Source organism: Mirounga leonina, unplaced genomic scaffold, assembly GCF_011800145.1.
Source record: "Mirounga leonina isolate KUSES-001 unplaced genomic scaffold, KU_Mleo_1.0 Mir_104, whole genome shotgun sequence".
Classification (NCBI taxonomy): domain Eukaryota; kingdom Metazoa; phylum Chordata; class Mammalia; order Carnivora; family Phocidae; genus Mirounga; species Mirounga leonina.
Window position 1 is genome coordinate 13,016,971 of NW_023270231.1, and position 16,775 is coordinate 13,033,745.

At 49.8% G+C, this 16,775-nt stretch overlaps 1 protein-coding gene across 2 annotated transcripts in view; it reads left to right on the top strand.

The window, feature by feature from the left end:
• Nucleotides 1-16,115, top strand: part of WWC1 (WW and C2 domain containing 1) — a 147,269-nt gene extending 131,154 nt beyond the window's left edge. Inside the window, exons 18-23 of one of the 2 annotated variants that reach the window (XM_035013898.1) lie at nt 1,114-1,243; nt 2,474-2,638; nt 8,621-8,713; nt 12,065-12,316; nt 14,343-14,464; nt 15,711-16,115. In XM_035013898.1, the coding sequence (XP_034869789.1) occupies nt 1,114-1,243; nt 2,474-2,638; nt 8,621-8,713; nt 12,065-12,316; nt 14,343-14,464; nt 15,711-15,777 (829 nt within the window). In that variant the 3' untranslated portion in view covers nt 15,778-16,115. The remainder of the gene's footprint in view (nt 1-1,113; nt 1,244-2,473; nt 2,639-8,620; nt 8,714-12,064; nt 12,317-14,342; nt 14,465-15,710) is intronic. The other variant, XM_035013902.1, reaches the window with a different exon arrangement.
• The last annotated feature ends 660 nt before the right edge of the window (nt 16,116-16,775 follow it).

Sequence of the window (16,775 nt, forward strand, 5' to 3'; positions counted from 1 at the left end):
GGAAAGAATAATCATGAAAAGTATCACCAAAACTAAACTCTTTTCAACACATGGTGCCAGAACACCATTGGACAGCCATACAGAAAAAAAGGGGGGCGCCTGGGTGGCTCAGTCAGTTAAGTGGCTGCCTTCGGCTCAGGTCATGATCCCAGGGTCCTGGGATCGAACCCCACGTCAGGCTCCTTGCTCAGCAGGAAACCTGCTTCTCCCTCTCCCTCTGTGTTCTAGTTCTCTCCCAAGTAAATAAATAAAATATCTGGGAAAAAAAAAAAAGGAGTGGGGCGCTGTACTGGAGTAAATCCATCTGCAGCCCCCCTCAGGGTGGCTCAGTCAGTTAAGCATCTGCCTTTGGCTCAGATCTTAATCCCAGAGTCCTGGGATTGAGCCCCACATCAGACTCCCTGCTCAGCAGTGAGTCTGCTTCTCCCTCTGCCCCTCCCCCCTCTTATTTATGTGCTTTCTCTCTCTCTCTCTCTCTCTCTCTCTCTCTGAAATAAATAAATAAAATCTAAAAAAAAAAAGAAGCTTTATTCATAATTGACAAGAGATGGAAGCCATTCAAATGCTCATCACCAGCTAGGTGAATAGTTACACAAATTGTGATGTATCCATTCCATTGAGAATGCCACTCAGCAATGAAAAGGGGTGAACTGTTGACACAGGCACGGACATAGTTGAATCTTAGAACCTTTAGATGGAGAAGATGAAGCCAGAGACAAAAGAGCACATACTGTCTGATTCCATGTATATGAAATGCTAGAAAACTCAGTCTGCGGTGACAGAAAGCTGATCGGGGGTGGGCCGGGGGTAGGGAAAAGTTAAATAGGGAAGGGTGCAAGAAACCTTCTGGGGTAGTGGAATGTTCTGTATCACAAGTGTGGTAGTAGTTACACGGGGGGATACATTGGTTGGGAATACATCGGTCAAATGAAACTATACAATGGAAATGCTTTGTGTTGTATGTCAGTTAGACCTCACTAAGTTTTGTTTGTTTGTTTAAATATGTCCTCAACTGTGAAGAGGCTTGGAAGCTCTGCCCTAGGTGCATTTAGAGGCAAGTGAGCAGATCAGAGTGGTCTCTGGGCAGGTAACCGAAGCTCTTTGTCATCACAGGAGGTACGAGGAGACCAGCGAGAACGAAGCGCCGGCGGAGGAGGAAGAGGAGGAGGAGGAGGAGGAGGGAGAGGAGGATGTTTTCACTGAGAAAGTCTCACGTGCTAGGGACGAGTGCCCAGCGTTAAAGGTAGGCAGGCCCAGAGAGACAGGAAGGGCTGTCTTGGAGAAATAGCCCTCGGTGCCTGGACTTCTCCAGCCTCAGGGGACAGGCCCTCGGAATGGAGTGACCTGCAGAAGGCTGCATAGGAGCGTCCCGGCCTGTAGTGCAGGTCATCTCAGTGACAGTAAACTGGCTCTCCCCTCCTCTCTCCTGCCCTCTGCAGCCGCCCTGGTTCTCTGGACTGACCTCAAGCTTTGTAGCCAGATGGGTCTGGGTTCAGATGCTGGCTCTGCTCCTCTCTGGCTGTGTAGTCTTAGGCGGGTGACTTCATCCCTTCCAGCCTTCATTTCCTCATCTCTAAAACGGATACAATAATACCAACCTGGCTGACAGGTTCTAAGGTTTCAAAGGAATGTATTTCTTTGTTTGGGTCTGCCCAAAGTACAATAGGAAAAAGGAGTCCAGTCCAGTTCCCCTCGCCACCTCTGCTGCGCTAGGGTTACACACGACAACCAGATTCACTCTGCATAGAGATCTCTCTGTCTTTTCCACCGGCAGGAAATAGAGCACCCCATTGTGTGCGAGCAGGGCACCAGGGGGTGGAGCTGCGGGTTGAGCACTGCACAAAGGTGCCTGGCCAAGAGGGGCTGGAGAAGAACCTAGGGCCGCCTTCCAACTGCTCCACACCCAGAGGAAAGTCTTTTTGCAGTCTCTCCAGCCAAAAGGGCTGCCTTTTTCAAAATTACACAAAGGCACTGTAGGCTAACAGAGCCCTGCATTCAGGTGTTCTTGTTTGTTTGTCATTTGCTGGTGACTGCTGTAAAAGGACAGTAGAAAACCTGCTCACCAAGTTGAAAGACTGAGATTTGCAGATTGCCTCCATAATTCCAGGGAAGCATCTGCAGTTCTTGGCTGCAGCACTAGAGGCCTTGGGTGTGTCTTTGTCAAAATGTGGTTGGCATAGATGTCTAGAGGGTATGAAGTCAAGGGCATCCATCCTTCTTCTGCTCAGTGAGCTTGTTTGGGGACTGAATATGCTCCAACCCACGTGGAGGAATAGGGGCCCAGTAGCTGGGGCCTTGGGTGCTGTCCTGGCTGGCAGGGCTACGGCCTACGAAGCCCCCAGCTGTTATCTGTGGGGTCAAAGGCCAGATGACGGGAGTGGGGAGCAGGTGGGGAGTCTGCCCCACAAGTGTTGGCTGGGTGGCCGAGACACTATGGATACGAGTGGCCTCAGAGCTCTGACTTCTTCTTCAGGTGGACAAAGAGACCAACACAGAGACCCCGGCCCCATCTCCCACAGTGGTGCGGCCCAAGGACCGCCGGGTGGGCGCACCATCCCCAGGGCCCTTTCTTCGAGGGAGCACCATCATCCGCTCTAAGACCTTCTCCCCAGGACCCCAAAGCCAGTATGTGTGCCGGGTAAGCAAATGTGTGGTACTGCCCTCGTTCCCGAACACCTGCTTCCCGAGGAGTAGTGAGAGCCTTGGACCTCACAGGGTTCTGGGTGCAAATTCTGATGACTCTTACTTTGTCAGCTATCCTCAGGGGAGTTAACGCCTCAGTGCATGTGGAGTTAATACACTGACTTCAAAGGACTGTTTTAGGGATTGAATTAGATAAAATATGGGAAAAGCTTGGTAACCCGTACAAGGCCAGTGTTTTGGGGGTTTTTTTGTCATTCCAGCCAGCTCTCCCCTCCTTCTTCTTCGCAGCCTGCCCTTCCCTTCTACATGACCAATTGCTAAGATCAGACTGACCCCTCGCTGTCCCTGAACGGGCATTTCTTCCCCACTTCCAGGGCAATCCTAGTGTGTAGCCTGAGGTTGCAAAAACGCAACGTGCCTGTACTATTTAGCTATTTAGCCACACGTTGGTTGGTTGGTTTTCATTAAACCTGTTGCTAACCTTGAAAACGTAGGGAAGGCAATTAACAATAAAAGAAAAATGAAGAGATTTCACATAAAATTCTAGTTTCTCTTGAAAACAAGAAACTGCCTGTCCCCATGGGCTGCACATTCTCTGACGGCGGCAGTTGGCTGGAGCTAAGCAGCTGCCCTTAGATGACTGGCTGATTGGAGAGGGCAGGCTGTCAAGTTCAGTCTGGCCACCTGGCCCTTTTTACCTGTTTTGGTTGCTAGCCTTCTCCTACAGGCTGCACTGGAGTTGAGAAGTCCTACGGTAGGCTTTTGCTCCCTCGCGCCTTTCCCTGTGTATCCATCTCATTAGGCTACCCGTTCCCAGGCCAGCCTCCTTCTCTCATTCTACCGTAAATGGAACGTTTTAGCACTTACCACACCTGAGGGGGTCCCAGCCTTCCTCAGGGATGGCGCAGGTAGGACACATGCACACCTCACCTGAGTCCTGGGTCAACATTCTTCCTTACCCTCTGCCATAGAGAACCAGCAAACATTAACTAGAAGCACAGACAGAACCTTCCCTGTCTAGTGTTCCAATAAGTCATCATAGAAGGCGAAGCCCATGGAACCCGGCCTATATCATCAACCTGCCACTTACCCCTCTACTGTAATTTGGGACGGAGAGGGGATATTGAGGGGCACTTTCAATACGTGATATTCACGGGCGCCTGGGTGGCTCAGTTGGTTAAGCAACTGCCTTCGGCTCAGGTCATGATCCTGGAGTCCCAGGATCGAGTCCCGCATCGGGCTCCCCGCTGAGCGGGGAGTCTGCTTCTCCCTCTGACCCTCCCCACTCTCATCCTCTCTCTCTCCCATTCTCTCTCTCAGATAAATAAATAAAATCTTTAAAATAAAAATTTTAAAAAATCTGGTATTCAGTATCCATGGCCAAAATTATAAGATTGAGTAGAGAAGCTAATTTTTTCATAATATGGCAGTGTCACCAACTTACTAGCTACTTACTAGTTATTCCCCACAAAAACATTCCCCTAGTCCCTCCCAGAAATAACATAAATCCCTCCCCTCAGTGTCACGCCTCTAGCTAATCGTTTGAGTTTGTAAGCGTCTGCACATTGGCTGCATATCTTGGGAAAGGTACAGGGTTTCCTGAAGACACTGAATGTAATGTTGATGTTAAGGAATTCCTGAATCACAGGTGAAGAATCCTACAGTTAAGCCAGCTCACAGCTGAGGAAGAGAAAAATCCAACTCATGTTGCAAATGTGAATAATTTGAAGGATTTAGAAAAGCCCTTAGGATAATGGATGAAACCCTCTGGCTTGGGCAGAATTACCAGTTTTATGACTGTGCAGTGGAATTCAAACACAAAGTAAAGAATATCACTCATCAGAAAAATCACACCAAAGAAATTAGTGTTTGATTCATTCTTTTTCATCAGAATTAGAATGCAGTTGTAATTTTGTCAATGGAAGACAGAAGATAATAACTTTTATAAAGTGTTTCCCCTTTCCAACTAAAGACTCGAAGTTTTTTTCCCCAATATTTACTGTAAGATTCTGGTCCCCTGTTGTTTTTTTTGTTGTTTTGTTTTGTTTTTTAAGATTTTATTTATTTATTTGTCAGAGAGAGCACACAAGCAGGGGAAGCGGCAGGCAGAACATGCAGAGCGAGAAGCAGGCTCCCTGCTGAGCAAGGAGCCCAATGCGGGACTCGATCTCAGGGTCCCAGGATCAGACACTTAACCGACTGAGCCACCCAGGCATCCCTGGTCCCCTGTTTAGATGGACTCACTTTTAGTGGCCCTTTCCCAGGATTGGCATCTTCAAATAACCAGGAGCTCTGATGCTATTTATTAAGCATCTGTAACACACCTAGCACCACGGGGAGCCCTTCCCATGTTTCATTATCTGGACCAATTTCCAACCCTGCAAGGCTGCAAATTAAGAAATCCCCAGGCAGCATGCATCCCATGCAACAGGCAGAAAGGGCCTCTCTTACAGCAAAGCCAAAGTGACATAAAGTGGAGAAGCAGTTACCATTCATTTTTATGGAAAAATTTTTTTTAGCATTCCCAGACCTAAACAATAACCTCTCTCAGGCTTTTCTGATACCTTGGGACACATCTCGCTAAAAGATGCACAACATAAGTCAAGATAAAGCACAGAAGCTCCCAGACACGGTTCAAAGCTATGGGAGCTAGATGCTGAGAAGCTCAGTGTAGTGCTGGGGGAGTGTGGTGGTGCCCCATCCTGCTCGGGGTGCGGCTGCCTCCATAAGGGCTCACTGCAAAACAGACACTGAGCGTTGTTCTAGCTTGTCTTTTTCATAAAAGTGAAAATCCTCCTCATATTTCTTTTGGCTAGAAAAACAGGTGCTAACGGGGGTCTTTTATGAAAGCAAAGTGATGTCACGTGAACTTTCAGAAAGCAGGGATGCCTGTATTTTTCCTTTTTTGCTTTCTGACTGTCCTACTTCAGCTCAAGGTTGTCTCTTTCGTATAAAATCTTACTGAAGGCTGCAGGAAGAAGCCAGTGGTACAATGTCCTGATTTTTTCCTATCATTTCCCCTAAAACTCTGTCGGCATATAGTCTGGTAACAACTTAACCCTCCGTTTTGAACCCACAAAATGAGAATGACCAAATTCCCAACAAGAAATATTGGGGTCTGGGCCCCAACCAACCCTCCGGGACACAGCCAGCTCCATGTTTCCCAGTCTGGGACTTACGGCACTCTACTTCTGGTATCCAGGCCTATGCCAGTCAGGTTCTTAATGGAAGCAACAGAAACAGACTGTGAGAGGGACGCCTGGGTGGCTCAGTTGGTTAGGTTGGTTCCTTTGGCTCAGGTCATGATCCCAGGGTCCTGGGATCGAGTCCCACATCGGGCTCCTTGCTCAGCAGGGACCCTGCTTCTCCCTCTCTCTCCCTCTGCTTGTGCCCTCGCTGTCAAATAAATAAAATCCTAAAAATAAATAAAATTAAATTTAAAAATTAAAAAAAAAAAGAAAGAAACAGACTGTGAGCAATAGATGCAGGAAAGAATCTTTTGGAAAAGAAACCGAGTAGCTCACATGTTCATTGGAAGTGTTGGAAGGCTGCAGAACCAGCCTCAGAAATCAGGTGGGAAGAGGGCAGGCCAGACCCCAAGCAAAAGAGCCCACAGAGCCCGTCAGCTGAGGATCCGAGCAGTGCTACTGCTAAGCCTGGCCCAGCTGGTCCCAGCTATTGCCACCGGGTTCAACATCAGTACCTCTGCCAGAGGTTCCTGCCCTGCACGAGGCCAGAGCAGCTCTCCCTGTTGCCGCCACCCCTCCTTCCCTCCCTGAGATACAGATATGGCCTGCTCATGGAACAAAAGCAGGTGGGCTCATCAGCTCTGAGAGGCCCAGTAACAGAGCATTGGGTCCAGCTAACCAGGTCGTGATCCAAAGCCTGAGGCAGTTGCCCCCAATGGGCAGAGCCTCGTCCTGTGTCTGCTGGTAACTGCAAGTGAGGCCGGGAAAGGTAGACTCCGGCGCTGCCAGCTTCCTTGATGGAAGGTGGGCTGTGTCTCCCACCTTGAGTCCTAAGCTGGGGATTTCCCCGCCCATGGGATGGAGTTTGGGATGCTAAGCAGCAACTTTTCCCACAAAAAAAGCACATGTTTTCTGTGTCCTCTAATCTCAGAAGCAGCCCTGCAAGGCAAATGGAGTCTGCCCCGTTTCACAGATGCAGAAGTTGAGACTCAGAAAGACAGAGCACTTTGCTCTGGGTCACACAGCTTATTAGATGCAAAGCCAGGAGTCTGACTGCAGAGTCCACAGCCTTTCTATCACTCAGAGCCACCGCCTGAAGGACTTCCTTTGCCGTCCCCCCGGCTACTTAAGACTTGTCTCTTCTGCTGGCCTGATGCCACACTTCTGCAAACCAAGCGTCCTCTGCTGGTTTCTCCCTTCTTTGATCTTCAGCACAGCCTGTGTTATTTGGTTAGTTTCCCTGAACTGGGCGCCCCGCTGAACTTGAAGTCCATGGGCATAGGGACAATGTATTATGCTCCCTCCAGCGCTCCACAGCCCCCGTGTATTTGACACCTACATAGTTCCCAGAGGTGCTGTCACACGCGTTGGTCAGCTCACCCTGACCTGATGAATACAGTTCTTCCAAAGTTCTCGTTCTCGAACTAGCTGCCTGTGACTGCCAGTTATTTCACCTCTTTGTTCCTGGTTTCCATAGTTATTACATGGAAATATAACAGAGCACCGATATTCTCTACCATGGCTGAGATTGAATGCAGCAAAACATCTTTACATTAGGAAAAGATAAGTTGAAGGATCTAATGTGGTATCCTTCACTCTCCTCTAACATCATCATTGACCCATGAATGGCTACAACCTAAGGATCAGTCATCCTGATGAGTAAATCTAGTTGGTATGACGCAGTCTGTGAGCGTCACCTTTGGATCGGAGCCGTGTGGGGTAGAGCCCCCCCCCCCCCGGTATGATATCCAACCAGTGCGCTTGTACAAACCCACCCCCGTCAAGATGGCCCGCGCCTCCATCTGTACCTAGTTTCATCTCTGAGCTCTCCGTGCATCCCGGGGGCCAGGAGAGGACCTGGCCTTAGAGTCAGACTGAGCAGACCTTCAACTCTCGTTCTGATGCTCACCAGCCTTGTGTTTTGTAAAAGCTTCTTAATCTCCCTGGGCCTCAATTCCCTCCATTAGGACTGTCTGCGGATTAAATGTAGCTGTCTGTGAGGCACATGGCACACGTCGTTAGGACCGCTTCTGTTATTCTCTTTCCGGTTCCCATCCGGACTCTGCCTCCTGCGGTAGCTTTTATCAGTTACATCCCCAGCTGCCGGCCTGGGGTCCCTCCCTCCACCCAAGCTATGCCCAAGGGTAGCTTTTGTCAGTTACATCCCCGGGGTTGCCCTGCCCATCGACACTGCAGAACTATTAATAGCATCATTACCAATAATTATCAGTAACCTCAAAAGTAACAGCACAGACAGCTTCTCGGGAGAGAGCGGAGAAGTGGGCAGACGCTGCCAGAGCGAGCGGGCTCTGTTGCATCAGCCCGTGGCAATTGCATCACCTTGCAAATGTGACTCGAGAAAGAAGCCTCTGTGCTGCGTATCCTGGGATGTGCTGTCACTGCAGCCTCCCTCGCCGGCCCCCCTCTGTCAGGGGCACTCTTGGTACAAAAGCACGATCTGCGGCCACGGAGGAGGAGTATTGGCCCTCTGGGAGAGTACACGAGCAGGGGAGAGCTCCCAGAGCCTGTCTGTGTGTCTTATCTTGGACATTTCGGACACGTGTATCTTGCCGGTGGCTCCATCTGAGCTCCACGGGTGACAGGGAAGAGTCGGTGCAAACAGGCCCTGGTGTGGTAGGTCCGGGGGCATTAGATCCTGGAGTCACACTATCTGGTGTTCACCCCGCGGCACTGCCAGCCACCTGGGAACCCCACCACCCTTCTGGCCACAGTGTGCCTTCCGGAGGTACTCGAATTCTAATTAACTTCCCAGGACTTTTCTCCTGCAGCTGAACCGAAGTGATAGTGACAGCTCGACGCTGTCCAAGAAGCCACCTTTTGTTCGAAACTCCCTGGAGCGGCGCAGCGTCCGGATGAAGCGGGTAAGACAGTCACCGCAGAACTGTTCGTACACCTGCCCCACGGTCATCTCCCAAGCGCATGCCCCCGTGTCTGACCATTTGTTCTCAGCCAGAGGTGTGAAGAAGGTTGCTTTTGCAAGCGTGATGGTGCTTATGAACTGTAAGGCCTGTGTAGGCGCTGGGGAAGGTGCCCAAGGGTAAATGTAACTTTAGGATGATGATGAATAGGTTAGGTCCGGAGTGTGCGTACTTGGCCTTGTCTTCCAGGGTAGAAATCAAAGTCACTAAGAACTACCCAACTCAAGGTGTCCCAGTCACTGATGGAAGCTGCCTCTCGCACGACTCTGCTCAGCGTGTCATCCAGCTGACTGAGCAAAGGTTCTGACAGCCCTCCTTGCTGGCAGAGAAGCCGGACACCTCCAAGCCGCCACCGGAAGCGGGGAGGTGCAGATGGGCTTCTCTCCATCCAGCTGGAAAAGCACCGGGAAGAGGCCACAGGCTGCCTTTGCAGAGAAATCTCCCCCTGCCTTAGGGAGTCTTGGCTCAGAGATCGGGGTGGGACAGTGTTAGGCAAAAAACTGACTCCTGGTGTGCGCTTTGTTACGAGTCAGAGCTACAGAGATGCAAACGGACCCTTCCCACTCGGGCCCTTCCCACTCTGGGCTGTCAGCGTAGAAAGACTACAGTAGTTCTGGGGAGTTTGCAGAACCAGAAGAAACAGGAGTTGGAATGTCAGAAAGACAAGTAGAGAGAGCAAAACAAAAAGAACAGGCAGGGAGAGAGTGCCAACAGCCCCAGGCAGGGGAAGGCTCCTCCACCCCTCCCAAAGACCTCCCGCAGACCTGCTTCTAACAGCAGAGTCAGGAGTGGGTCCTTTGTCTGTCACCACCGTGCTCCCCAAGTCTCCGGAACTAGAGAGTGCAGGAGAAAGGAAGCCACACAGAAGAGGGTGCACACGGTTGGCTGCAGGGGAATATGGACATGGCCTCCAGTGACAGGGCTGGCCAACTGCCGGCCTGGGGTCCCTCCCTCCACCCCTGTCTGCTGTAATTGGTGCTGCACAGTGCCTGGAGCACCAAGAGTCTTCTGGGGAGGTTACTGACAATGCACATTTCCCAGACCACACTCCCAGACAGTCTCATTCAGGCAGCAAGGGTAGGGCCCTAGAAGCTGCATTTTGATAAGCTCCCTGGAGAATTCTGGAGCAGGTGTTCTATGATCCACTCCTGGAGAAATGCCTCTGGAAGCACCTGCTTGCTCCCCCCCTGCATTGCCTACAACTCCCTGTCAAGACAGGCCCTCACAATTCGCCCTTTACCTCTTCTTCCTCTTAGCCAAGGGGAACACTTACTGAGAGAGCCCTTGATAGGTGGATCTGAGCCTACATTTCCTTCAGGCCCTAACTGTGATCTGAAACACAGGAGAGTCCCGAGGCTGGGCCGGGGCGCTTGAGCACTAAGTCCTTCTTCCATTGCGTGCCTGAGCTCTTGTCTCTGCTTCGGCCTGTCCAGGACTGGACATCAGTCAGAACAAAGCAGCTTCATTTGTTACTCTGAGAACCTGAGTTACAGAGATCCCTCAGCTGGATTTCCTGGCCCTGCTCATTTACGGCACAGACTAGACAAGGCTCTCCCTAGAAGGGCATTCTAGAACTTCCACATTGCGCTGCTTCATGGTCCCACAAGTGTGCTTGCCAGCCTTAACTGAGGGGGGCTCTCACAGCAGTGTTTTATGTACCATTTCTCAAATCCGTCTGTCAGCCCTTGTGTTTGTTTTCTATGGCTGCATAACAAATCACAGCAAACTTAGCAGCTTAAAATAGTACAAATTCAGTATCTCATAGTTTCCACAGGTCAGGAGTTCAGGTGCAGGTTAGCTGGATCCTCTGCTCGGGGTCTCACCGGGCTCATATCTAGGTGCTGACTGACTGCATCCTCCTGTGGAAGTTTGGGTGGGGAAAGATTCACTTCCAGGCTCCCTCAGGACATTGGCAGAATCCCTTGTCTTGTGTTTTCTTGCTAGCTGCAGGACAGGAGCTGTTCACAGGGCCCAGAGGTCATTCTCAGGCCCTTGCCATGTGGCCCTTTCCACCATACACATTGTGTCTTCAAGGCCAGATGAGACCTGTTTCCAAGAAGGGCCTAGTTCACCTTTTCGGGGCTCACTGGATTGGGTCAGGCCCACCCAGGAACATCTCCCCTTTGTCTAACTCAGAGTCAGCTGATGAGTTATTTAATCATGGGAGTGCTATGCCATGGTATTCACAGGCCACCCCCCTCAACACTGACGAGGAGGGCATTCTCCAGCATGTATGTTGGGGGTGGGAATCTCGGGGCCAACTTAGAATCCTGCCTCCATCAGTTATTTAGTTATTTTGTAATCATTACTGTTTTTTGATCGAGAAGGAGAGTAAATGGTTGCATTACTCAGGATCTTTCATATACAGATAACTGAAGAATTCAAATATAACTTGAAAATGCAAGAGGGAATTTACTGGCTCATTTAATGGAAAACTCCAGGATGCTGGACTACCTTCAGGCATGAATTGAGCCTTTGTTGAGACAATGTCATCAAGCCTCAGTCCCGGTCTCATGGCACACTGCTCCTCCCAGATAGCTTAATTCTTAAAAAGGGTCACCCCTTATAGTGGGAAAGATGGCCATGATCAGTTCCAGGCTTAGATCTTACTGGCTTCATAACCTCGTCTAAAGACTCTTTTTTCCAAGGACTCAGCAGAAGTGCCAGAATTGAAGGTTATTACTGGGCTTAGACAACATACTCACTCCTGAAGCAGTCACTGAGGTTCTGACTGTCCAGGTTTGGGCCACATTCCTGTCCCTGAAGTCCCCCGTGAACCACCATGTGGGTTGAGCATGGAGGAGGAGTGGATCCCCAAGGGAAGATGATCATTGTCATCGCTGTTACTGTCAGATCAGGGGAGTGGGTGCTAGACAAGCAGAAACAGCAGAACATAAAGTCAAGAAGACATGACGTCTCCCTCAAAGAGGCACAGACCTGCACTGAGGAAATAACTTCAGAGCAGGATCATGACAAGAACCCATTAACCAAGTGTGAATGTTGAGGGCACTGAGAGTGGGGAAACTGGGCAGTGTGGGGAGTGAGTGGGTGCGGTCTGGAGCCAACTGCCTGGGCTGGAATCTCAACTTTACCCCCAGCCCCATGCCTGGGACATAAAAATGCTCAATAAACATAAGCTATGGACCTGGGAGAAATCAAGGCAGGCTCTGGGGGAGGGGGAGCCCCATTTTTGAAGAACTAGAAGCCTACAGATAAACAAAGGGGGGTATTTGAGGTTCAGGGGGGCAGGTTGTTGGGGCTTAGGGAACCCAGCCCTCTAATAACCAGTCAAAGCTCTCCCTCCCCCCGCAGCCTTCGTCGGTCAAATCCCTGCGCGCCGAGCGCCTGATCCGCACGTCACTGGACCTTGAGCTGGACCTGCAGGCGACCAGGACCTGGCACAGCCAGCTGACTCAGGAGATCTCGGTGCTGAAGGAGCTCAAGGAGCAGCTTGAACAAGCCAAGAGCCATGGGGAGAAGGAGTTGCCCCACTGGTTGCGTGAGGATGAGCGCTTCCGCCTGCTGCTGAGGATGCTGGAGAAGCGGGTGAGAGCCATGCAAGAGGCAAGGGAGGCGGCTTGGTCTGCCCTGCGGGACTGCCCCATGCAGCAGGGGAGGGAGGCCAGAGCTTGGAACAGGGCCTACAATCCTGTGACCCACTAAAGAGTGTTCCCAGGGCCCCTCATTCCCATCAGCAAAAGTATCCAGGAATCCCTTTGCCCAGTAAACTTTATTAACTCTTGACCTGGCTGCCAGGCCCTTTTGCTGCATTTCCATGTTTATGTGTGCAAGGCCTTATTATTCACACTTTTGTTCATCAAACATTGGGTACCTAATCTGCGCTGGGGCGCACACTTGAATAGAATAAATACAGAACACTGACCTGCCCCAGTGTCTGCCCATGCGGTCCCACGGAGTACGCATCTCCAAAGACACGTTTGCATATAGAGGAAGTTCCTCACTGCAGGAGAACTCCCGAAGGCACTTCTCTGGGCCTCACCAGAGGAGAGGAGGCACCTCACCTGGAGGAGAGGAGGACAGGGGATCTAGGAGCATCTAGCATCTAGATGCTGTCCCTCAGCTGCACAGGACTCTCTGGGTCAGAAAGCTCCAAAGTAGCAGCAGCTTCAGGTCCTTTATGGCCCTGGGGTTTATCTTATCTATGGCTAGCAAATGGTGGGTACAACTTCATGGGGTCTGCAAAGCTGGCAGTTTCTAAATGGCTAAAAAAAAATCTGCTTGTTGGAGCTATATTTAAAGCAATTGGATGCCTTAAAAATTTGACTTTGGCACCAGTGGGGTGGTGAGCTGACAGGTCCCAGGCTGTCATGAAAAAGTAACAACACAGGGTCAATACACAGAGGCCATCTTCAACTCATTTATATATCTGCTACTCCTGGACTGTCACCCATGGCAGGAATGACCTTTACTAGTTTTCTCCGCACACAGCCAAACAAGGCACCTTACAGAGGGTGCCTGCCTGGGTTGCTGGGAGAGCCATTAGCTGAAGGTGCAGCTCTTGGTGCAGGTGATAATGCCTTAGTGTAGGAAAGTGGTGGTGGGCTTCTGAGGTCCAGACTAGGGGGGCCTTCAAATGGACTCTTCTAATTCAAGAGTTCCAGAAATGTTTATTTCTAATTTATTACTTATACCCTGTATACTTATAATAGGCAAAGACAGGAAGGGAGGGAGGGAGGAAAGGAGGGAGGGGAGGAAGGAAAAGAAGGAAAGGAAGCCTGACCTCTCAAATAGCAAAAGAATAGTACATCCATGACTGTCTGATAATGCCCTTCTACTAAAAAACCATTTAAATGATGGCTTCATTGGGGCGGCTGACTCTTGATTTCGGCTCAGGTCATGATCTCGGCGTCCTGGGATTGAGCCCCACATCTGGCTCCATGCTCAGTGGGGAGTCTGCTTGGGGATTCTGTCTCCTCTCTCTCTCTCAAATAATTAAATAAACCTTTAAAAAAATCATGGTTTCATTGGCCAAAATTCCATCTTCATGCAATGTTTTCCAGTATATGGTACATGGATATTTCAGGGCTTTTTGTGGTTTGTTCTCCAAAGTGCCTACACAGGTTTGCATTAGGTGGAAGAGGTGCAGTGTCCCTAAAGCCCTTGAGCACAACCAAATGATTGGAATTGGGTTTCTACCGCTTCTTAGTGGTTTTGAAATTAAAGAAATTTCTTAACCTACCTGAGCCTCCATTCCCTCGTCTATAATATAGAAGCAATTATAAAATGTACCTTTCTAGGTGGCCCTGAGGATTAGAAAGGTAGGACACATTTCTCTAGGCAGCCCTCATCTCCTTAACACACAGGTATTCAGTTCCCTGGCCCCAGAAACCTGTCCACCCCGACGGACAGTGGGACCACGTCTCATCACCATTCTGAACAGAGGATCCTGCCGTGGAACAGGAAGGAGTGAGCGTGCCCGTTCTGTGACCCTCAGACCTCTTGACTACCATAGACTCCTCTTTTGTGCTAGGAAGTTGTCACTGGCTGACCCCTCTCTAGAGGCCCTGAGGACTCCATACCACCTCACAGCCCTGCTTGCTTTGCCCTGCAGATGGACCGAGCAGAGCACAAGGGTGAGCTCCAGACAGACAAGATGATGCGGGCAGCCGCCAAGGATGTACATAAGCTTCGAGGCCAGAGCTGTAAGGAGCCCCCAGAAGTGCAGTCTTTCAGGTAAGCAAGTGGGCCCCTGGCCAGCCCACCTTGCCCTTTCATACGCAGCCTCCCCAGCCTCGGCCGCCCTGCCCCGGCCCGTGCTCCCTCCACCAGCAGAGCACTGGCTCCCCCTATAACAGATGTGTACCCTCTGCCACGCCATCCCCGGGGGGCTGTGAGTGCCGCCGTGCTTTCCTTCAGCCGTCTCTATCAATCTGCACACAACGCGAGCTAATTTGTTAGGTCCTCCTGTTGAAGGAATGAGCCACCTGCTCCGGCCTTTCCTCTGAGCATTTCCATCACCAGTAATTACGGAGAATTGGCTGAATGATAAATAAGCCTGGGGGTGATGGGGGCTTTTGCTGGGCCTCCCTGCCTCTGCCTGCTGCCTGCTGGGATATTAGGGAGGTGCTTTCTTGCCTGGATCCAGGCACTTCTCAAGAGGGCCCAAATACCATTTGGCCGGGGTCTCCCGTTCACAGAGGCCCTTGCATTTAGACTCATGATAGCCTCCTAGAGAAGGCACTGGTGGTTGTGTATGTGCTCAAAAAAAAAAAAAAGAAAAAGAAAAAAAGAAACATGCCTTTCTGGAATAGAAACATTTAAAATATACTGTCATTTGAGGATCATAGGGAAGGGAGGGAAAAATGAAACAAGATGAAACCAGAGAGGGAGACCAACCATAAGAGACTCTTAGTCTCAGGAAACAAACTGAGGGTTGCTGGAGTGGTGGAGGGTGGGAGGCATGGGGTGGCTGGGCGATGGACATTGGGGAGGGTATGTGCTATGGCAAGAGCCGTGAATTATGTAAGACTGATGAATCACAGACCTGTACCCCTGAAACAAGTAATACATTATATGTTAATAAAAAAAAGAAAAGAAAATATACTGTCATTTGTATAACTGTATTTGGACACCTCTTAATTTTTAACCAATTGGGAATCTTAAACAAACAAATGAACACTGCAAGTGGCCCAAGGGCCCGTTTAAACTTAGGCCTGTGATTTGAACTGAAGGTGGCCGGTCCTGCTAATGTCCCTAAACTGGTGGTTCTCAACCACGGATGACTGGGGCACCCCAGGGACATTTGGCAATGTCTGGGGACATTTTTTTGGTTGTCACAACTGGAAGGAAGGATGGGGGAGGGGCTGCTAACCATCCTACAGTGCACAGGACAGCCCCCACAACAGAGACTGATCCCACCCATAATACCTAAAAAGTAAGGTTGAAAAACCCTGCTCTGAAGCGCTGGTCTCTTTTGTAGGGAGAAGATGGCATTTTTCACCCAGCCTCGGATGAACATCCCGACCCTCTCTGCAGATGATGTCTAATCGCCAGAAAAGTATTTCCTTTGTTCCACTGACCACGCTGTGAACACAGACTGTGGCTAAAGTTATTTATGTGGTGTTATATGAAGGTACTGAGTCACAAGTCCTCGAGCGCTCTTGTCGGTTTGAAGACGAACAGATTTTTTTTTTTTTTTTTTTAGTTTGGGTTCTATTATTATTAAAAAACAAAAACAGAAAAAACAAAACCAGCATTAAAATGACAAGATTGTATAGTTTGTATATTTAGGAATGTATTTTTGAGAAAGAAAATTTAAATGAACTAAAGCAGTGTTAAGTTGCTGCTCTTCTTAAAATTGTTTAGTTTTTTGTTTTTTGTTTTTTTTTTTGTACAGCTCTACCTTCTAGAGATTTCACTGCAATAAAAAGTAATGTTTCAGGGACGGTAATCCTAAAAGGACGTCCCACAGGTGTCAACAGCACAGCTGACCTTTCCTACTTAACACATTTTGTACAATATAAAAAAAAATGTCTGGAACCGTTTGGGGAATTCTGAGATGCATTTGCAAGTCTTCATGAGCTGTGATGTGTTTGTATGTGGCCGCCTGACGTGGGGCAGGCAGCACGGAGCTGGCTGAGCAGCCCAGCCCGTGTGGCAACAGGCCTGCCCACGCCAGTCTCGGATGCCCAGTGAAGCCACTGAAGTGAGTGAGGGAGGGCTGTGGAGAGCTCCTTTCAGTTTCATCTCCATCAATAAAGTGGCCTTTCTGAACGAATTTTCGCTCTCTTTTTCCCCCCCACCTCTCACTTCATCTGTTTCTCCCTAATTTTTGACCTGCCCTTTCCTCACCATTTCCTCTCCACCGGTCTCCAGGCCAGGGGGCGGTTTTTCTCTTGCGGGCAACACCGCTCGTTTGCTCATCAGATTTAAAACCACTGCCCAGCTGGGGCTGTTGCAGACAATGGGGAATCAGCCTTTAACTATATTTTTTCGTCCCAAAGCTATCTGTAGCCATGGTTCACGTTTCCGGGATCAATCCCGC